The 16,812-nt window shown below is 37.1% G+C and overlaps 1 protein-coding gene across 3 annotated transcripts in view; it reads left to right on the top strand.

The window, feature by feature from the left end:
* The window catches only part of CDS1 (CDP-diacylglycerol synthase 1), a 66,589-nt gene that overhangs the window by 26,682 nt on the left and 23,095 nt on the right, over window positions 1-16,812 (top strand). For all 3 annotated transcript variants that reach the window (XM_082726712.1, XM_082726710.1, XM_082726711.1), the window contains 2 exons: window positions 2,106-2,203; window positions 4,873-5,012. In XM_082726712.1, the coding sequence (XP_082582838.1) occupies window positions 2,106-2,203; window positions 4,873-5,012 (238 nt within the window). The remainder of the gene's footprint in view (window positions 1-2,105; window positions 2,204-4,872; window positions 5,013-16,812) is intronic.

Raw genomic sequence — 16,812 nt, 5'->3', positions numbered from 1 at the left:
CCTCTGAAGACAGATGTTCCGTATTGTTTCTCTGAATCCTTAATAACTAGCAGAGTAGGCATTTTAATATTAGTTGCTGTTTTTAAGGCTCTTAACACATTTGTTGGGCCAACAAAGTCCTACCAGTGTGCATTGCTACCGGTATTGATGGCCTAGAATATGAGTTTCTGTGTAATCACCAAGCCTGGAAGATATACTCATATTTTAAGGACTTTAGCTTTGTTGTTTTAAACCCCCCGTTTTCTCTTTTCTCAGTTGCTCTGTATTGATTCTACTTGCAAACTGTAATTGACAATCATATAAACATATATGTGTGCTATTAAAAGTAGTTTTCTCCCCCCACAGTAAAACACCATGTATAGTACTAATGGTTGTTCTTGAGCAAATGTGTTCATTTAGCAAACAAATTGCATCAGTGCATCTGATATTTTAAAAGCCCTTGGTTCTGTAAATAGCACGGACTTGCCATTTTATTTTAATATCTAGCATTGTCCTCATTCTGTAATTATTTTAGAAAATAACTTTTGACATTATATTCAAAGCTTATTTGAAAGGCACCATTCGAATTTCTTCTTGTTTTTATGTTACAAAACAGTAATGACTTTTTCTTAAAAAACCTATTTATAGTAGTTTGGCCTAATATTTTCTTATCATGTGGCTGAGGGGACACAATTACTTTAAGTATATGATTGGACATGTAAACACAACCTAAGTACATCCTGACTAGTGCCTTTGGGAAAGCTGGAGAGCTTTAATAGAAATGCCAAAGTAGGGGCCCGTGGGTGGCTCAGTCGTTAAATGTCTGCCTTTGGCTCAGGTCATGGTCCTGAAATCCTGGGGTCAAGTCCCAGGGTCCTAGGGTCGAGTCCCGGATCAGGCTTCTGCTCAGCGGGGAGCCTGCTTCTCCACTCCCATGCCCCCTGCTTGTGTTTCCTCTCTCACTGTGTCTCTATCAAATAAATAAAATCTTTAAAAAAAGTAAAAAATAAGAGATACTAAAGTATTTTCTTGAGCAGAGTTTGGTAAGCTTTTTAGGTAAAGAAGCAGGTAAAAATATTTTAGGCTAAGGAACCACATTATTTCTCTGTCACATCATGTTTGGGTTTTGTTTTAAAAATATAAAATCCATTCTCAGCTCTAGAGCTATACAAAATCAAACCCTTGGGTATACTCTCTAGAGGCTGAAATAGTCTACTTTATTCACAAAGATTTTAATTTCTTGGTTCTTGGTAATAAGTGTTCAACTTGCCACTTGCTCTTTGAGTGTTAGAATTGACTTAAGCCAAGCATTGACTACGATGCTCCATCCTCGGGGATTACCTGTACTCTAGTTGGTGGATACAACAGTTTGAAGGACTACAAAGTAGACCACCAAAAAAAGATTCATAAATATTAACCCATTTCTTATGAATGTACATAGGACACTATGCAAACAAAACTGTATAGAATCAGTGACTGGCTAAAGTGGCTGCAAATGTAGAAGGCTGTTTTATGATCTGCCAATGTAACACCACTTGGATTGATGAGAGATATATGCACCTGGCTATGTGAGAGTTGGCACAGCTGGGAGAATGAAAAAACCATGCCCAAACCTTGCTGGGTGGCAGGGGAAAGATGTTTTAATCATTTGTTCTGACAGTATCTTTATCCTTGGAAAGGATACCAGGATGTATGGCTAAAAATAAGTATATATAAGCAAACTTGCACATACGATCATTTTCATGGGGTAACTCAAGAAACAAAATAGACAAAAAGATCATCCATTGTAGGAAGGACAAACCCAAGAAATGAAGTAGTAATGAGAGATAAAGCCTACTCTGTGACCAATCAGACTGTATCCCTCAAACTTTAAGCTATAGCACCACCTCCTACCCCAGGTAGGGGCTCTCACTTTTTGGACAAAACACCGATTTGCTTACCTCTTTAAAATATCACTTGATCTTAAAAGTATAGACTATTCAATTTCCACTGCCGACATTTAGAATAATTAAAAATGGGTAGGCTAAAGATTTTTAAAATACATTTGATAACAAAGTGCTTATTAAATGATGAAGCACAAATGTAAACACTAAGTGGTGTGTGTTAATGTGTTCTCTTGATTTCAGGTTCTAGGCATCCAAGTGAAATGCTTCCATGAAATTATCACTATAGGTTATAGAGTCTATCGCTCTTATGACCTGCCATGGTTTAGAACATTAAGCTGGTAAGTAATTTAATACTGTTTCAGAAGGCTGTGACTCTTTTCTACAGTTTGTAAAGGAAGCATCCTGATCAGTCAGTACCACACGGTTGACCATGTAGATTGATTTTTGGAGGAAGAGAAAAATAATGCATTAGATTTTGAAAAGAAGAAAATCACCTTTAATTCTACCATCCCAACACAACTACTTTCATATCTAATCTTTAAGTCTTTGTAGAGATACTTTATATCTGTATATACTCACGTATATACTATTATCCTCTTTAAAAAACATTATATTGGGCACATTTTTATACCATTTATAATTATAAGTTTAATAAAGTTACAGTTTGTAAAAAATGTTAGAAATATGTGTGATCTTTTTTGCTTTAGTTTGCCTTGGTTGACATGAGACCTCACACTTAGATGATCTCTACAAAGATGAAATATGAAAATAGTTGTCGGTTTTCTGTTCTGTTTTTTGAGTTTTTGAGTGATCAGTGGTTTGTTGAAGGGGAGGAAAGCCCAGGATGAGTACCTCTACATGGAGGTAGGCCATGAGGGTTGCACAGGGCAGTGAGAAGAGAGAGGACTACTACCTTTGGTTCCTGGTTTGATCTTGTCTTCACGCCCTGGCCCCAAGATACACTACATGAAGGGTAGTCAGAGGGAAGAGTAAGACCCTCTGAGGGGGCCATGTAAGGCAGCCTTGTAAGTAGCACTGACAATGACCAGCCCATGAAATATTATATAGGTCTAAATGCATGTAAAAATTAGTTTTTAAAAAAGTCATGTGATTTTAATAGTTAAAGGTTTTTTTTTTAAATATTTAAAGCTTTTTATATCTTTTTACAACTTTTTAGGTACAATTTTTAGTTATCAAGATCTTGACCAGGAAACATGTTAGTATGGTTGTTCATAATTGACCTAACTGGCCATGCCTTTGAATATAGTTATTTGATTAGTATCAGCCAGAGGGGCCAGTGTCTTAAGAAAACAAATATATCACTTTTGGGGTTTAAAGGGGTCAAAAATAGTTTCTTAGTTTTGGTGATAGCTAATTTTTCCTTATAACAGGTTTTTTCATGAAGGGCAAAATTATGGGAAATGTTAGGTAGAGTAAGCAGTTGGAGAATAATTAAATACTAAACCAGGTGGGATTGATTGATTCTAAGTGTAGGAAAAAAAAAAAGTCAGGTCGGGATGGGCTCCCATGATTGTAGAAATCTTTACAGAGAGGAAAAGGTGAGAAACTATCACTTGAAATAAAGACAAGTTTTGGATAGAGAAGTGTGTTTTGCATTGGCGAAGCTGCATCCAGCAGCTTCTAGATGGGGTTCTATATGGGGAACTAAAGGGGCACGGGCTGCATATGGAGAGACATTCCTGGCTCTCCTGAGGGAACTGGGCAAAAAGTTGGGCTAGTGGTCTAGAGTAGGCCTTGATAGCCTTACAGTGGAGTCAAAGACAGTTTCCGTTGTAGGAGAGTAGAACATGGTTATGCAGCTGATAAGAAATGAACATACTTTGAAAACAGTGGGGTCTGATTCCATCCATGACATGTAGAAAGGAAGTTGCTCCTTTTTCCCCTCTGCTCTCCCAGCCACTGGGGACTCTGCCCTTCAAAGGATGAAGCACAGAGGAACTCTGAGGCAGAGTTTCTCAGTCTTTTTTTTTCCCCCCTGGCTCACACTAGCTGCCATCAACCAAATGTCATGGGTTCAGCCTTTCCCTGGGTGGAAAGGGCATACCAGAGCTGAGTGGAGGGACAGGTGATTTATGTAGTTTTAAGAAGTTTCTCTTAGAGATTTTTACCGGCTGCTATACCTCTCTCTCTCTCTTTCTTTCTCTCTCTCTTTTTTTTTTTTTAAGATTCTGTCTATTTATTTGACAGACAAAGATCACAAGTAGGCAGAGAGGCAGGCAGAGAGAGGGGGGGGGAAGCAGGCTCCCTGCTGAGCAGAAAGCCTGATGCGGGGCTCCATCCCAGGACCCTGACATCATGACCAGAGCCGAAGGCAGAGGCTTAGCCCACTGAGCCACCCAGGCGCCCCTGCTGCTTTCCCTCTTAAGCATCAACTGTGCCACTGAAGTCCATCTGGAGCATGGAGGAGAGAGAGAAAGACACCAGTGTGGACAGGGCAGTGAAGGGTGAGGTCAGAGGTTGGATTACCTCTTCCTGCTTTCCCAGTTGATCTTCCTTAGGGCAGTGGGAATTTGGCATAGGGTCTCCACTTTTAAAAAGCTTTAGAGCTGTGAGTAGTTGGGAGTGAATTTTCATTATAAACAGTACTGGATGTGTGTGTATGTGTATGTGTATGTGTGTGTGTCTTTGTGTATGTCTGTGAGAGAAAGAATTTGTGTGTTTGTGTATGTGTAGTATTTTTTATATTATTTCCCAGTTATCTGTCTCTGGCATTAGACTTTGACCTTAAGTAAAGAATAAAAAGGAAAAAGAAAACGATTTTTACCTAAATAGAGGCATGAGCTATATTCCGTAAATTTTTGTTAACTGATACTTTTGAAATTAAGACTAAAAGCAGAAAAACGTGTTTTGAAATATCCTGAACCTGTCTACTGAATTTGGTTTTTTATCTTTGTGTCATCATCAAAATGTAGGGAATAGTTTTGTTGAGTTTGAGAGGGAAAAAAAGGCTTCAAATATTAAAAAGCGAATTGTTTTTAAATTATAGGTACTTTCTACTGTGTGTTAACTACTTCTTCTATGGAGAGACTGTGGCTGATTATTTTGCTACATTTGTTCAAAGAGAAGAGCAACTTCAGTTCCTCATTCGCTACCATAGATTTATATCGTTTGCCCTCTATCTGGCAGGTAAGGAAAATAGTATTGGTATGTAGCTATTTTATAGCTACATATTTATATTTTATAGCTACATATTTTACATGTCTATTTTTACTTACACGTGATTTAAATTCACAACATCCTTTGTTACATTTTAACCCAGCTTCTCTTTTTATTTGTCCCATGTATAAAGATGTTTCTCTCATTGTGGTTTTACACAGCAGTTACTCCCTCATGTGACTAGTAAAAATACATAGTTCTTTAATAGTCCACAGACTTCAGAATTTTCTTTGGAAATTGTAGTAAAGAAACTTAAATATATCTATTGATTGTTAACCAGGTACAATTTACAAAGAAATTTTTACATATATATTGCTTTATTTGTACCCAGGAAATAGTGTTCATATAGAATTAATCAGGGTATTTAGTTTTTCTGACATGGTTTGTTATATATCCTTTGTATGCATTTATAAATATATAAGTATATATATATACATTTGTTTATAGTATACTTTATCATCTGTTTTTATGATTTTATTTTTAAAGATTGTATTTATTTTAGAGAGGGAGAGAGAGCCGGGGGAAGGACAGAGAGAGAGAGGGAAGGAGAGACTCTCAAGCAGACTCCCCACTGAGTATGGAGCCCAGCTTAGGGCTTGATCTCTCCACCCTGAGATCATGACCTGAACCAAAATCAAGAATCAGACACTTAACCGACTGAGCCACCCAGGTGCCCCCACTATTTTTCATTTTAAAGGAGGATATGAACTTTATTTGAATTTTCCCTTTAGCTCTTAATAGTTACTGTTTTAACTCCTAAGAGTTTTTAAATAAATAAATTTTTCTCAGCACAATTTTGGAAACTGAACACAATACTGGCGACTCTTTTCCATTTCCCATTAAACTAGAAATACAGAGTGTGTGGGGGAGTATGTCAGGTCCTCTAGAAGTATGTCATTTTATTCAGTTGTGTTCTTCGTGGTGTTCCTGCTTTAATAAAGCCTTCATATTCTGGTTTTGATTTCGTTTCTGAATCTAGAAAGTCAGAAAGTGAAACACAATCTGAAATGATAGTAGTAATTTTCAGAGAATTGTTTTTGGGGTAGGAGGAACCTATATTTTCTAAAGAGTTTTCCTCTTTTTATATTCAGGGTTTTTGCGTGTGTGTGTGTGTGTGTGCATGTGTATTTGTGTAGTCCAGTTTTCTGAGTCTTACTATATTTTAAAATATTATTACTAATGCATCTAAATAAAGTACATTCTTGGGAAAAGATATTGAAAGCTATTTCTGTTCTTTCAAGGTCATAAGAAATTACTCATTTTAGGTAATCATTCAGTTTTAATTTTGAATCAGTTTAGAAGAATCATGATTATAGAGAGATTAATGATGACTGGTAATAGCTAAAATATGGAGAGTCAAGAATACTTGACTCTGATTCTGTGTTTATCAAAGCATATTTGTAACATTTTTTTTCTTTGAGTGGTTTACCACACTTATCCAACCAAGTGGTTTGATTTGCTTTGTTAAGTAAGGTAGATTTGGGGATGGATTATTTACTATTACAAGAGAGAAGAGTTCAGTACCTTCTCACTTTATATGTAGACTGACAAGACTGTATTAGTATTTTGAATTTTAAAAACAATGATTAGCACAAAAAGTGCCTATACTGACTTCTGCTGCTGAACCCTTATTTCATAGGATCATTTTGTGATTGCTGAATAACAAAGTTATGATTAATGATAACATAAATCATTTGTAGCATTTAATTATCTTATAATTGCTGAATAACAAAATTATGATTAGTGAAAGTATCAATTATTTGTAGCATTAATATATGTCTATTTTAAAAAATCAGTTCTAAACACAATGTAAAGAATAACCTGCACCCCATTACTTACAGATTTTTCCCCATTTTTCTAAGTAATATGCCCATTTCTAAATTTATATTGGGCATTACTTATTGATTTCTTGTTATAACCTTTCTTCTCCACACTGTTATTGTCATTGTTGACATTGTTAAATAGATACCTAAAATATCACTTCCTTGAGAACCGAATAGTATCTGTGATTGTATTTCTATTCTTACACAACTTTTTGTTTTTCCTGAACTTAGTAACTGCTTCACCTTCTCCTTTCCACATCTATAAATTTCCATGTAGGAATCCTTAATTTCTCTTCTGGGTCTTTTCAAAGTGTATTGGTAGTTTTTCCCAATGTTCACACAAATCAGTGTGTCAGTTTCCTTTTTACCTTGAGATGTATGTCCTAGAAACTCTGTAGTCCTGTCACGTGGACAGTCTGCTTGTATCCCAATGCCTCAGTATCCTCCTAATTTGACCACCTCATTTCTTCTATCCTGCATCTTCCATTTTCTGGGTTGACATCCTTATTTTGTAGAAGAATGGCTGCCAATAGTTTCCTGTGAAATCTTGGAAGGTAAATGTTTAATGTTCATACATTTCTAAAAATATTGTCACAGTTGACTGCTTTGGCTAGAGTTTGCACTCATTATTAGTAGACTTTTACTTAGTACTCTAGGCTGTACCCTGGCTTTCCACTGAATCTTTTCTGTTCAGTTTTCTCTAAAGAAAATACTACTCATCCCTGATGTCTCAGGTATACTAAGAGTTATCCTGTTTTCCAACTTTCAATTTTGTAGCTATGTGTCTTCTCTTTTCCTTGACATTTCTTCAGTTTTTTTTTTCACTCTGTGATTTCTTGATTTCTTTCTTTTTTTTTTTCAAGTAGCATGGGACTTGAACTCACAACCCCTAGATCAAGAGTCACATGCTCTACTGATTGAGCCAGCCAAACATCCCCTCATCTTAATTTCTTTTAATGTTAATTTAGTGGACCATCAGGACAGAAGAGAAATAAATGCATGTGATCAACCTGCACTTCAAGGCAGAAATCCTTAACTAGTTTTTCTATTTTTCCCTCGACTTAAAACAATTTATTCTCTTTCTCTCCTGATCCTGTGGATTGGCTTGTCTTCCCTGGGCAGCTCTAACTTCGTGCCTCTCTTACAATTGCAGACAGATGGAGGTAGTGCTCGTCATTTAAGTCTTGAGTGAGCTGGATGTCTGAGGTGGCTCATTCCTGGCCGCAGTCCGGGCCAGCCGCTGACCCGAACACACATGTCTGGCCTCTCCTTGGGGCGTGGATGTCTGAGAGCACCATGGCTGGGTTCTGAATAGGGAGTGTGCCAAAAGCCAAGTGCTTCAGGAGTCCTTAGGTGGGTTGTGTTTGTTTTAACTAGATATGAAAGATAAAAACCTAATGCATGCCCATAGTAAAAATTTGGACTAAAATAGCGTGTTCAGTGAAATCCCCCTCCTGCCTCAGAGCCTTATTTATAATCCACAGGGGCTGGCTACTAGTATTGCAGAGAGTTTCTCTTGAGTATTCAAGCCTATATGTTTATATCCTCTCCACCCTCTTTTTCATGCAAATGAGAATGGACTAGTCTGTACCTGTTTATTTCTTTCCCCTACTTAATGCAATTTATGGATGCTTTTCATTTCAGCACATCTAAATCTCATTTCTTCATAACTGCAGTTATATCTTTATTGATTTGCATATAGCAATCATGGAAGTAGAATGTGAGAAAATAAGGTGACTACTATTTCCTTTTCTTACTTTCCCTTTGGGATTTGCTAACTTCTAATATTTGAGAATAACTGCCCCACTGAGTGGGTAAAGACATTGGAATTTATTCTCTTTGTTTTATTTTACATGTGATATATACTCTAATCTTTAGTAATTGTTTGCTTCATATGCTAAGCTTCCTGACTCTGTTTTTTGAAGTAAAATCAATAGTTCTTCTTTTTTTCCTGACTAGTTTCTGTCATAGAAATAGCTTATCACTTGTTATTTTTAGGTTATTGGAATCATAAAGCTCATTGCAGGTCATCAGTGTCATTTTTTCGGCAAACATGTGAGCGCTTTCTGAATGCTAGGTACAGTGAATGGTGTTGAGGATGGAGAAGGAAGTAAGGCTGATAGCATGCTTTCTGGGGTCTTCAAATTGGTGGGACATGGATCCCCTCATGCCCTGCTGAAATGTGAAGAAGGACCTGTAAGTGCATGAAGGGTGAGGAGAACTTTGCTCTGCTGGAGATAGTAGGAGGCCTTTGAGAAGAGATGGAAGGTGTCACGAAAAGTAAAGAACAAGTAGGCATTTGCTAGGTGGATAGTGGGAAAGGGAATTCCAGGCAGAGGAAGTGGCTGTGCAAGGCTTGGAAATGAGGGAGGATTGCATGTTCAGTCTGGGAGCAGGCATTAAAGGTTGGAAAAGGGGGCAGGAGCCACATCTTTAGAAGCTTTACGTGTCATAGGAAGGGTTTGGATTTTATCCCCAAGAAACCATTGGGTGATTTTAAGTTAAGAGATGGTATAACTAATTTATGCTCCTAAAATGGGAGCAGCCGATGATGTAAGCCAATTAATAACAAAATCAAAGAAACACATCGACAGTAATACGATAATAGTAGGAGACTTTAACACACCCCTCACTGAAATGGACAGATCATGTAAGCAAATGATCAACAAGGAAATAAGGGCTTTAAATGACACACTGGACCAGATGGACTTCACAGATTTATTCAGAACATTCTATCCCAAAGCAGCAGAATACACATTCTTCTCCAGTGCACATGGAACATTCTCCAGAATAGATCACATCCTGGGTCACAAATCAGATCTCAACTGGTACCAAAAGATAGGGATCATTCCCTGCATATTTTCAGACCACAATGGTTTGAAACTTGAACTCAATCACAAGAGGAAAGCTGGAAAGAGCTTGAATACATGGAGGTTAAAGGGCATCCTACTAAAGAACGAATGGGTCAACCAGGAAATTAAAGAAGAATTTAAAATATTCATGGAAACAATTGAAAATGAAAACACAACTGTTCAAAATCTGTGGGACACAGCAAAGGCGGTCCTGAGAGAAAAGTATATAGCAATACAAGCCTTTCTCAAGAAACAAGAAGGTCTCAAGTACACAACCTAACCCTACACCTAAAGGAGTTGGAGAAAGAACAGCAAATAAATCCTAAACCCAGCAGGAGAAGAAAAATAGTAAAGATCAGAGCAGAAATCAATGACGTCGAAACCAAAAGCACAGTAGAACAGGTTGATGAAAGTAGAAGCTGGTTCTTTGAAAGAATTAATAAAATTGATAGACCTCTTGCCAGACTTATCACAAAGAAAGGAGAAAAAGACCCAAATAAAATTGTGAATGAAAGAGGAGAGATCACAACCAACACCAAAGAAATATAAACAATTATAAGAACATACGATGAGCGACTACCAACAAATTAGATAATCTGGAAGAAATGGATGCATTCCTAGAGAGGTATAAACTACCAAAACTGAACCAAAAAGAAATAGAAAATGAACAGACCCATAACCAGCAAGGAAATTCAAGTAGTAATTACAAATCTCCCAACAGACAAGATCCCAGAGCCAGATGGCTTCCCAGGGGAATTCTGCCAAACATATAATGAAGACTTAATACCTATTCTGAAACTGTTCCAAAAAATAGAAATAGAAGGAAAACTTGCAAGCTCGTTTTATGAGGCCAGCATTACCTTGATCCCAAAACCAGACAAAGACCCCATAAAAAAGGAGAATTACAGACCAACTCACTGACAAAGACCCAGAAAGTCATTCTGACATTTGGATAATTTTGTTGTAAAATGAATTTGCCTGATACCAAAGAGATAATCAGTGAGACTGAAAGTAATAAGGCAAACATTTTCTCTAGAGTCTAGGTATATTTTTAAAAGATCCTGGTGTTTTGGATTTGAGATTCCTTAGGAAATAGAGCAGCCATGTGATTACAAATGAGTAGTATTGAGTGAATAGGCTTAAGATGTTTAACTCTTAATATCATCACCTTAACATCTCTTTAGCTGGCCAGTGATATACACATTATTTTTAGTAGTTTTTTTTGCTTGTATTTATGCATGGCTATTGTGATTCTTTTTTAAGACCCTTAAGGTGGGATACCTGGGTGGCTTAGTCAGTTAAGTGAGGGCTTTGGCTCAGGCCATGATCTCAGGGTCCTGGGATCAAGTCCTGAATTATGCTCCTTACTCAGTGGGGAACCTGTTTCTCCCTCCCCCTCTGCCTGCCACTCCCCCTGCTTGTGCTCTCTGACAAATAAATAAATAAATAAAATCTTTAAAAAATAATAAAAAACAAAACTCTTAAGGAGAAGGTATGACTTGAATACTTTGAATTTGAGAAGATCCATGAATATATAAAATTAAATTTAACTAAAGTTAGTGCATAATTAAGAATTTCCCCCCCCCAAACATCCTTGATATTATCTCAAAGGATATTGGTGAAATCTTTAGAAAGATGTCACAAATAACTGTTCACAGTGGACTCTACCTCCAGAACCACTTACAGTTTTGGAGTAAACACTATTAGAATCTGTGCACTGTGCCAGCGTTGTTCTATACTTTGAGCTCATCATGTAGGGGTGCCTGGGTGGCTCAGTCAGTTAAGTGTCTGCTTTCAGCTTAGGTCATGATCCCAGGGTCCTGGAATCGAACCCCATGTCAGGCTCCCTGTCCAGCAGGTTTCTCCCTCTTTCTCTGCTGCTCCCCACTGCTTGTGTTCTCTCGCTCATGCTCTCTCAAATAAATAAATAAAATCTTCAACAAAAACTCAGCACATAGATTAGTAGAAAACTTTACTTTAGCTAATATAATGGTTGGTTTGTGTGACAATTTCCACAACCCAGATGCACTTAAAACTTTTTTAAAACAACTCCATCATAGTCTAGTGTCACAACAGGGGCTACATAATGCAGTGTGTGTCTGAATGTACTTAACCTGACATTTGAAATGTTTTGAAAAATATAACCACTTGAAAGATTGATGAAGAGTCATTAAGCTCCAGTTTTTAATCCTGGGTGCCTCTTAATGTCTGTCTGTCTGTCTGTCTGTCTGTTTGTTTGTTTCTTTAAGATTGTATTTATTTATTTGAGAGAGAGAGAGCACAAGCAAGGGGAGCAGCAGAGGGAGAGGGAGAAGCAAGGGAGTCCAATGCGGGGCTCCATCCCAGGACCCTGGGATCATGACCCAAGGCAGTTGCTTAACCAACTGAGCCACTCAGGTGCCCCTTAATGTCTGTTTCTTGAACCTTATAAGGAGTGCATGTGTTTATTGAATTAGTTAATCACCAATAGAAGATTTTTAAAACAATGTCATTAATTTATGCTTTCTGTCTCTTCAGCTTGATTTTGAGCTCCTTGAATGGAAATGCCTGTCATACTCATTTTTTGTATTTTGTGTATCTTTTACACAATAAATATTGTTTGATTGTCCATTTTCCTGAAATGCCCTCTGTCCCATCTTTTGGACTTTTGATTGTCTTCTTTCTTCTTTACTTCTCCTGACTCCTTTAGAAATCTCATTCATTTTTGTTCTTTTTGAATCTGCCTCTCTTTAGTCTGTTGGTGACTGGATCTTTGGAGCTCCTTGGGGACTCTTTAATATACCAGACAACAGGATGTACACATCTTTGTGTGACAGCACCAGGTGCAGGGCCGGGTACATAAATGGAGATCAGCAATAGCTACTATACCTAGTTACATATTAAAAACTGTATGTTGGGAAACATTTAAGTGAGTACTTCATTTATAATACTTGAGAAATCCCATTTTTAATTGGAAATATAACCATACAGAGATTCTTTATTAATTAGGAAAAAAGTAAACTATGGATCCAAATAGACAAAGTTATTCTTTCCATAGATTTGTTGAAATAGTGTAATATATTTTTACATACACATTTAAACATAAAGTACACACATAGCTATAGGGTTGTGAATGAAAAATTTGCTTTTCAGATGGTTTTTCTTTAAAAATAATATTTCTTAGATATTCTTGGAAAACACTTTATACCCTTCCCAAATTCAGAAAATTGTATTATCTTAATGTTTCTAGGAGTCAGACAATTCTATCCTTTATGAAAGCACCCCAAAAGCTGCGTGTTACTGGTGATTTAACAGTGTAATTAGAGCAGGTAAAAGTGAGTAGCCAAGACTGTCTTGGATAAAATCACCATTAGGAAAATACCAAATAATTCTGTGGTCATTTTGTTTGAAGAAATGCTTATGGGTGAATGGTATTATATGATTTAAAAAATGAGAAAACCATACATGTGAAAGCAGTATTTGTGAGAATATAATCACAACTAATGATGTTGGGAAGTTCCCAAGGTTGTGTTGGGACAGTCTGTGAGTCTGTTTGGGTAGAAGTGGAGTTCCAGAGGCATCTGTCTTGTCTCTGCTTAGCCCTCACCACATCAGCTTCTGCACTAAGTCCAGTTTACATTCATTCACCTCTAACTATGAACCAGTGGCTTAAAACAGAATTTACATTGTTCTTTGAGCCATAAAATAAGTCTACCTGCTCTAGAATAAAAACTTAAAAGCAATGATTTTTAAAGAGTTTTTTTTATGCTGCTGGTGATTGCAAAGCCATGAATTTCATGTTTTATTCTCTACCCCCTCCCAGGTTCTTTTTTTGTCTCAAGAAAGTGACATACAGGTTTCAGTTGTGCTTCCACTTGAAAATGTTCCCATATTTCTTTTACAGATCAGTCAGATTACTCTGTAGGTGACAAATAGGAGGTGAGATAGGACCTGGGAGCCAGTATGTATTCTCTTCTTTTGTCATTATCCTTTTCGCTGACGTTTCAAAATAGCCTTCAAAAAGTTGCTCAAGGAAGTTGCTGGTTGATTCTTTGCTCTGGTCAGAGTAGTAGCAACCTTGCTTACTCTGGTGGGTAGAATTGCCTTGGTAAATATTACCTATAAATCTGAAATCTAGTACTTATTTCATATGGGATAGATTATCTGACAATTCATTTTCTGTTTGGAGAACTCACGGCGGCAATATTGCAGAATAGAACAGTGGGCGCCTGTTTATCTGAAATTAAGCTTGGTTTATGCATTTGCAGTATCTACCTCTGTAAAAGAATATTTCTATTTATTTTTTTTAAGATTTTATTTATTTGAGAGAGAGAGTGAGAGAGAGCATGAGAGGGGAGAGACTCAGAGGGAGAAGCAGACTCCCCACTGAGTGGGGAGCCCAATGTGGGACTCCATCCCAGGACTCCAGGATCATGACCTAAGCCAAAAGTAGTTGCTTAACCAGTTGAGCCACCTAGGCACCCCAGAATTTTTCTCTTTAGAAGTTCACTGATATATGGGCAAAAAGTGCTTCCCATTGCCTCCCATTATTTTTGTATATGATTATTAAATTTCAATTAGGCAGAATTTTTATTTAGTAAAATGTCATTGTAATAAAGTTGTGGGATATACACATAAACACAATACATAAACATTTGCTGTTTGTAAATCTTTACATTATTTAAAGTGTTATATTTTACTGTAATTATTATAATATGGTTCTGAGAAACTTCAAGTCATTCTATTTTTTTTTTAAGATTTTATTTATATATTTGACAGAAAGAGTCAGCGAGAGAGGGAACATAAGTGGGGGGTGGGGATGGGAGAGGGAGAAGCAGGCTTCCTGCTGAGCAGGGAGCCCACTGTAGGGCTCCATCCCGGGACCCTGGGGTTAATGACCTGAGCTGAAGGCAGCTGCTTAATGACTGAGCCACCCAGGTGCCCCAATTTCAAGTCATTCTTAACCTGAATCTTACTGATAATGGTTTATGGAACCACATGACTCTTGAAAGTCAATAAGATCTGAGGATTTAACTGTTTCCTAGCCCTTATTTTTCAGTTAATTAATAAAGTCCTTTGTGTATTTTTCTTCATCTGTTAAATGAAGATAATAATATACATAATAGGGATATTGGAAGCATTAAACAAGTTGATATTTGTGAAATGCTTGGACGAGAGCCTGGAACATAGTAATTGTTCAGTAGATGTTAGCTGCCCTATAATTATTATTACTTTTTATATTATGTAGAGATTGAAACATTCTGTACATACACTTGATGGATTGATACAGCAAATAAGTTTTTCATAATGATACTTTGTGCTTTTTTAGTATAGTTGACACACAACATTATATTAGTTTCAGGTGTACAACATAGTGATTTGACAAGTTTATACATTATGCTATGTTTAGCACAAGTATAGCTACCATCTGTCCCCATACATTTCTGTTACACTATATCGTTGACTGTATTTCTTATGCTCTGCCTTTTATTCCCGTGGCTTACTCATTCCATAACTGAGTGCCTGTATCTCCCACTCCCCTTCACCCATTTTACCCATTCTCCTACCACTTCCCTTCTGTCAACTGTCAGTTTATCCTGTATTTATAGGTCTGGTTCTGGTTTGTTTTTTTGTTTGTTTGTTTGTTTACTTACTGTTTTGTTGTTTTTAGATTCCTCATAAGCGTGAAATCATGTGGTATTTGTCTTCCTCAGTCTAACTTATTTCACTTAGCATAATACTCTATGTCTTTCCGTGTTGTTATAAATGGCAAGATCTCATCCTTTTTGTGGCTGAGTAATATTCTATTGCATATATATACTGTATCTTCCTAATCTGATTGTCTCTTGATGGACACTGCTTGGACACTTGCTTCCATATCTTGGCTATTGTAAATAATGCTCAATAGACATAGGATGCATGTATCTTTTCAAATTAGAGTCTTTGTTTGGATAAATGCTCAGTAGTGGAAATACTGATTCATGTGGTGTGTCTATTTTCTAATTTTTTGAGGAACCTCCACACTGTTTTCCACAGTGGTTGTAACAATTTATATTCCCATTAACAGTATATGGGGGTTCTTTTTTTTCTACATCCTTGCCAACACTTGTTATTTCTTGTCTTTTTAATTTTGGCCATTTAATTTTGGCCAGCACCCAGTTACCCCCTCCCCCCACTCCCCTCCCATCCAGCAAACCTCAGTTTGTTTCCTATGATTAAGAGTCTCTTATGGTTTGCCCCCTTCTCTGATTTTGTCTTGTTTTATTTTTTTCCTCTCTTCCCCTATGATCCTGTTTTGTTTCTTAAATTCCACATACCCGTGAGATCGTATGATAATTGTCTTTCCCTGATAGACTTATTTCGCTTCACACAATACTCCCTAGTTCCGTCCAAGTTGTTGCAAATGGCAAGATTTCATGTCTTTTATGGCCAAGTAACATTCCACTGTGTATATATACCACATCTTCTTTGCCCATTCATCTGTTGGTGGACATCTGGGCTTTTTCCGTAGTTTGGCTATTGTGGACATTGCTGCTATAAATATTGGAGTGCATGTGCTCATTCGGCTCACTACATTTGACCTTTGAGATAAAACCCAGTAGTACAATTGCTGAGTCATAGGTAGCTCTATTTTCAACTTTTTGAGGAACCTCCACACTGTTTTCCAGAGTGGCTTGCATTCCCACCAACAGTGTAGGAAGGTTCCTCTTTCTCCACATCCTCGCCAACATCTGTCATTTCCTGACTTGTTAATTTTAGCCATTTTGACTGGGTGATATCTCATTGTGGTTTTGAGTTGTATTTACCTGATGCCAAGTGATGTGGAGCACTTTTTCATGTGTCTGTTGGCCATTTGGATGTCTTTACAGAAATGTCTGTTTATGTCTTCTGCCCATTTCTTGATTTGATCATTTGTTCTTTGGGTGTTGCGTTTGGTAAGTTCTTTATAGCTTTTGGATACTAGCCCTTTATCTGATATGTCCTTTGCAAATATCTTCTCCCATTCTGTTGGTTGTCTCTTGGTTTTGTCAACTTTTCCCTCCATTTCCCTGATGATTAGTGATGTTGAGCATCTTTTCATGTTTACCATCTGTATGTCTTTATTGGAAAAATGTG

Source organism: Mustela nivalis, assembly GCF_964662115.1.
Source record: "Mustela nivalis genome assembly, chromosome: 4".
In the NCBI taxonomy this organism is placed as follows: Eukaryota; Metazoa; Chordata; class Mammalia; order Carnivora; family Mustelidae; genus Mustela; species Mustela nivalis.
Note: the sequence above shows the minus strand (reverse complement) of the source record. Positions and strands in the feature narration are given on the sequence as shown.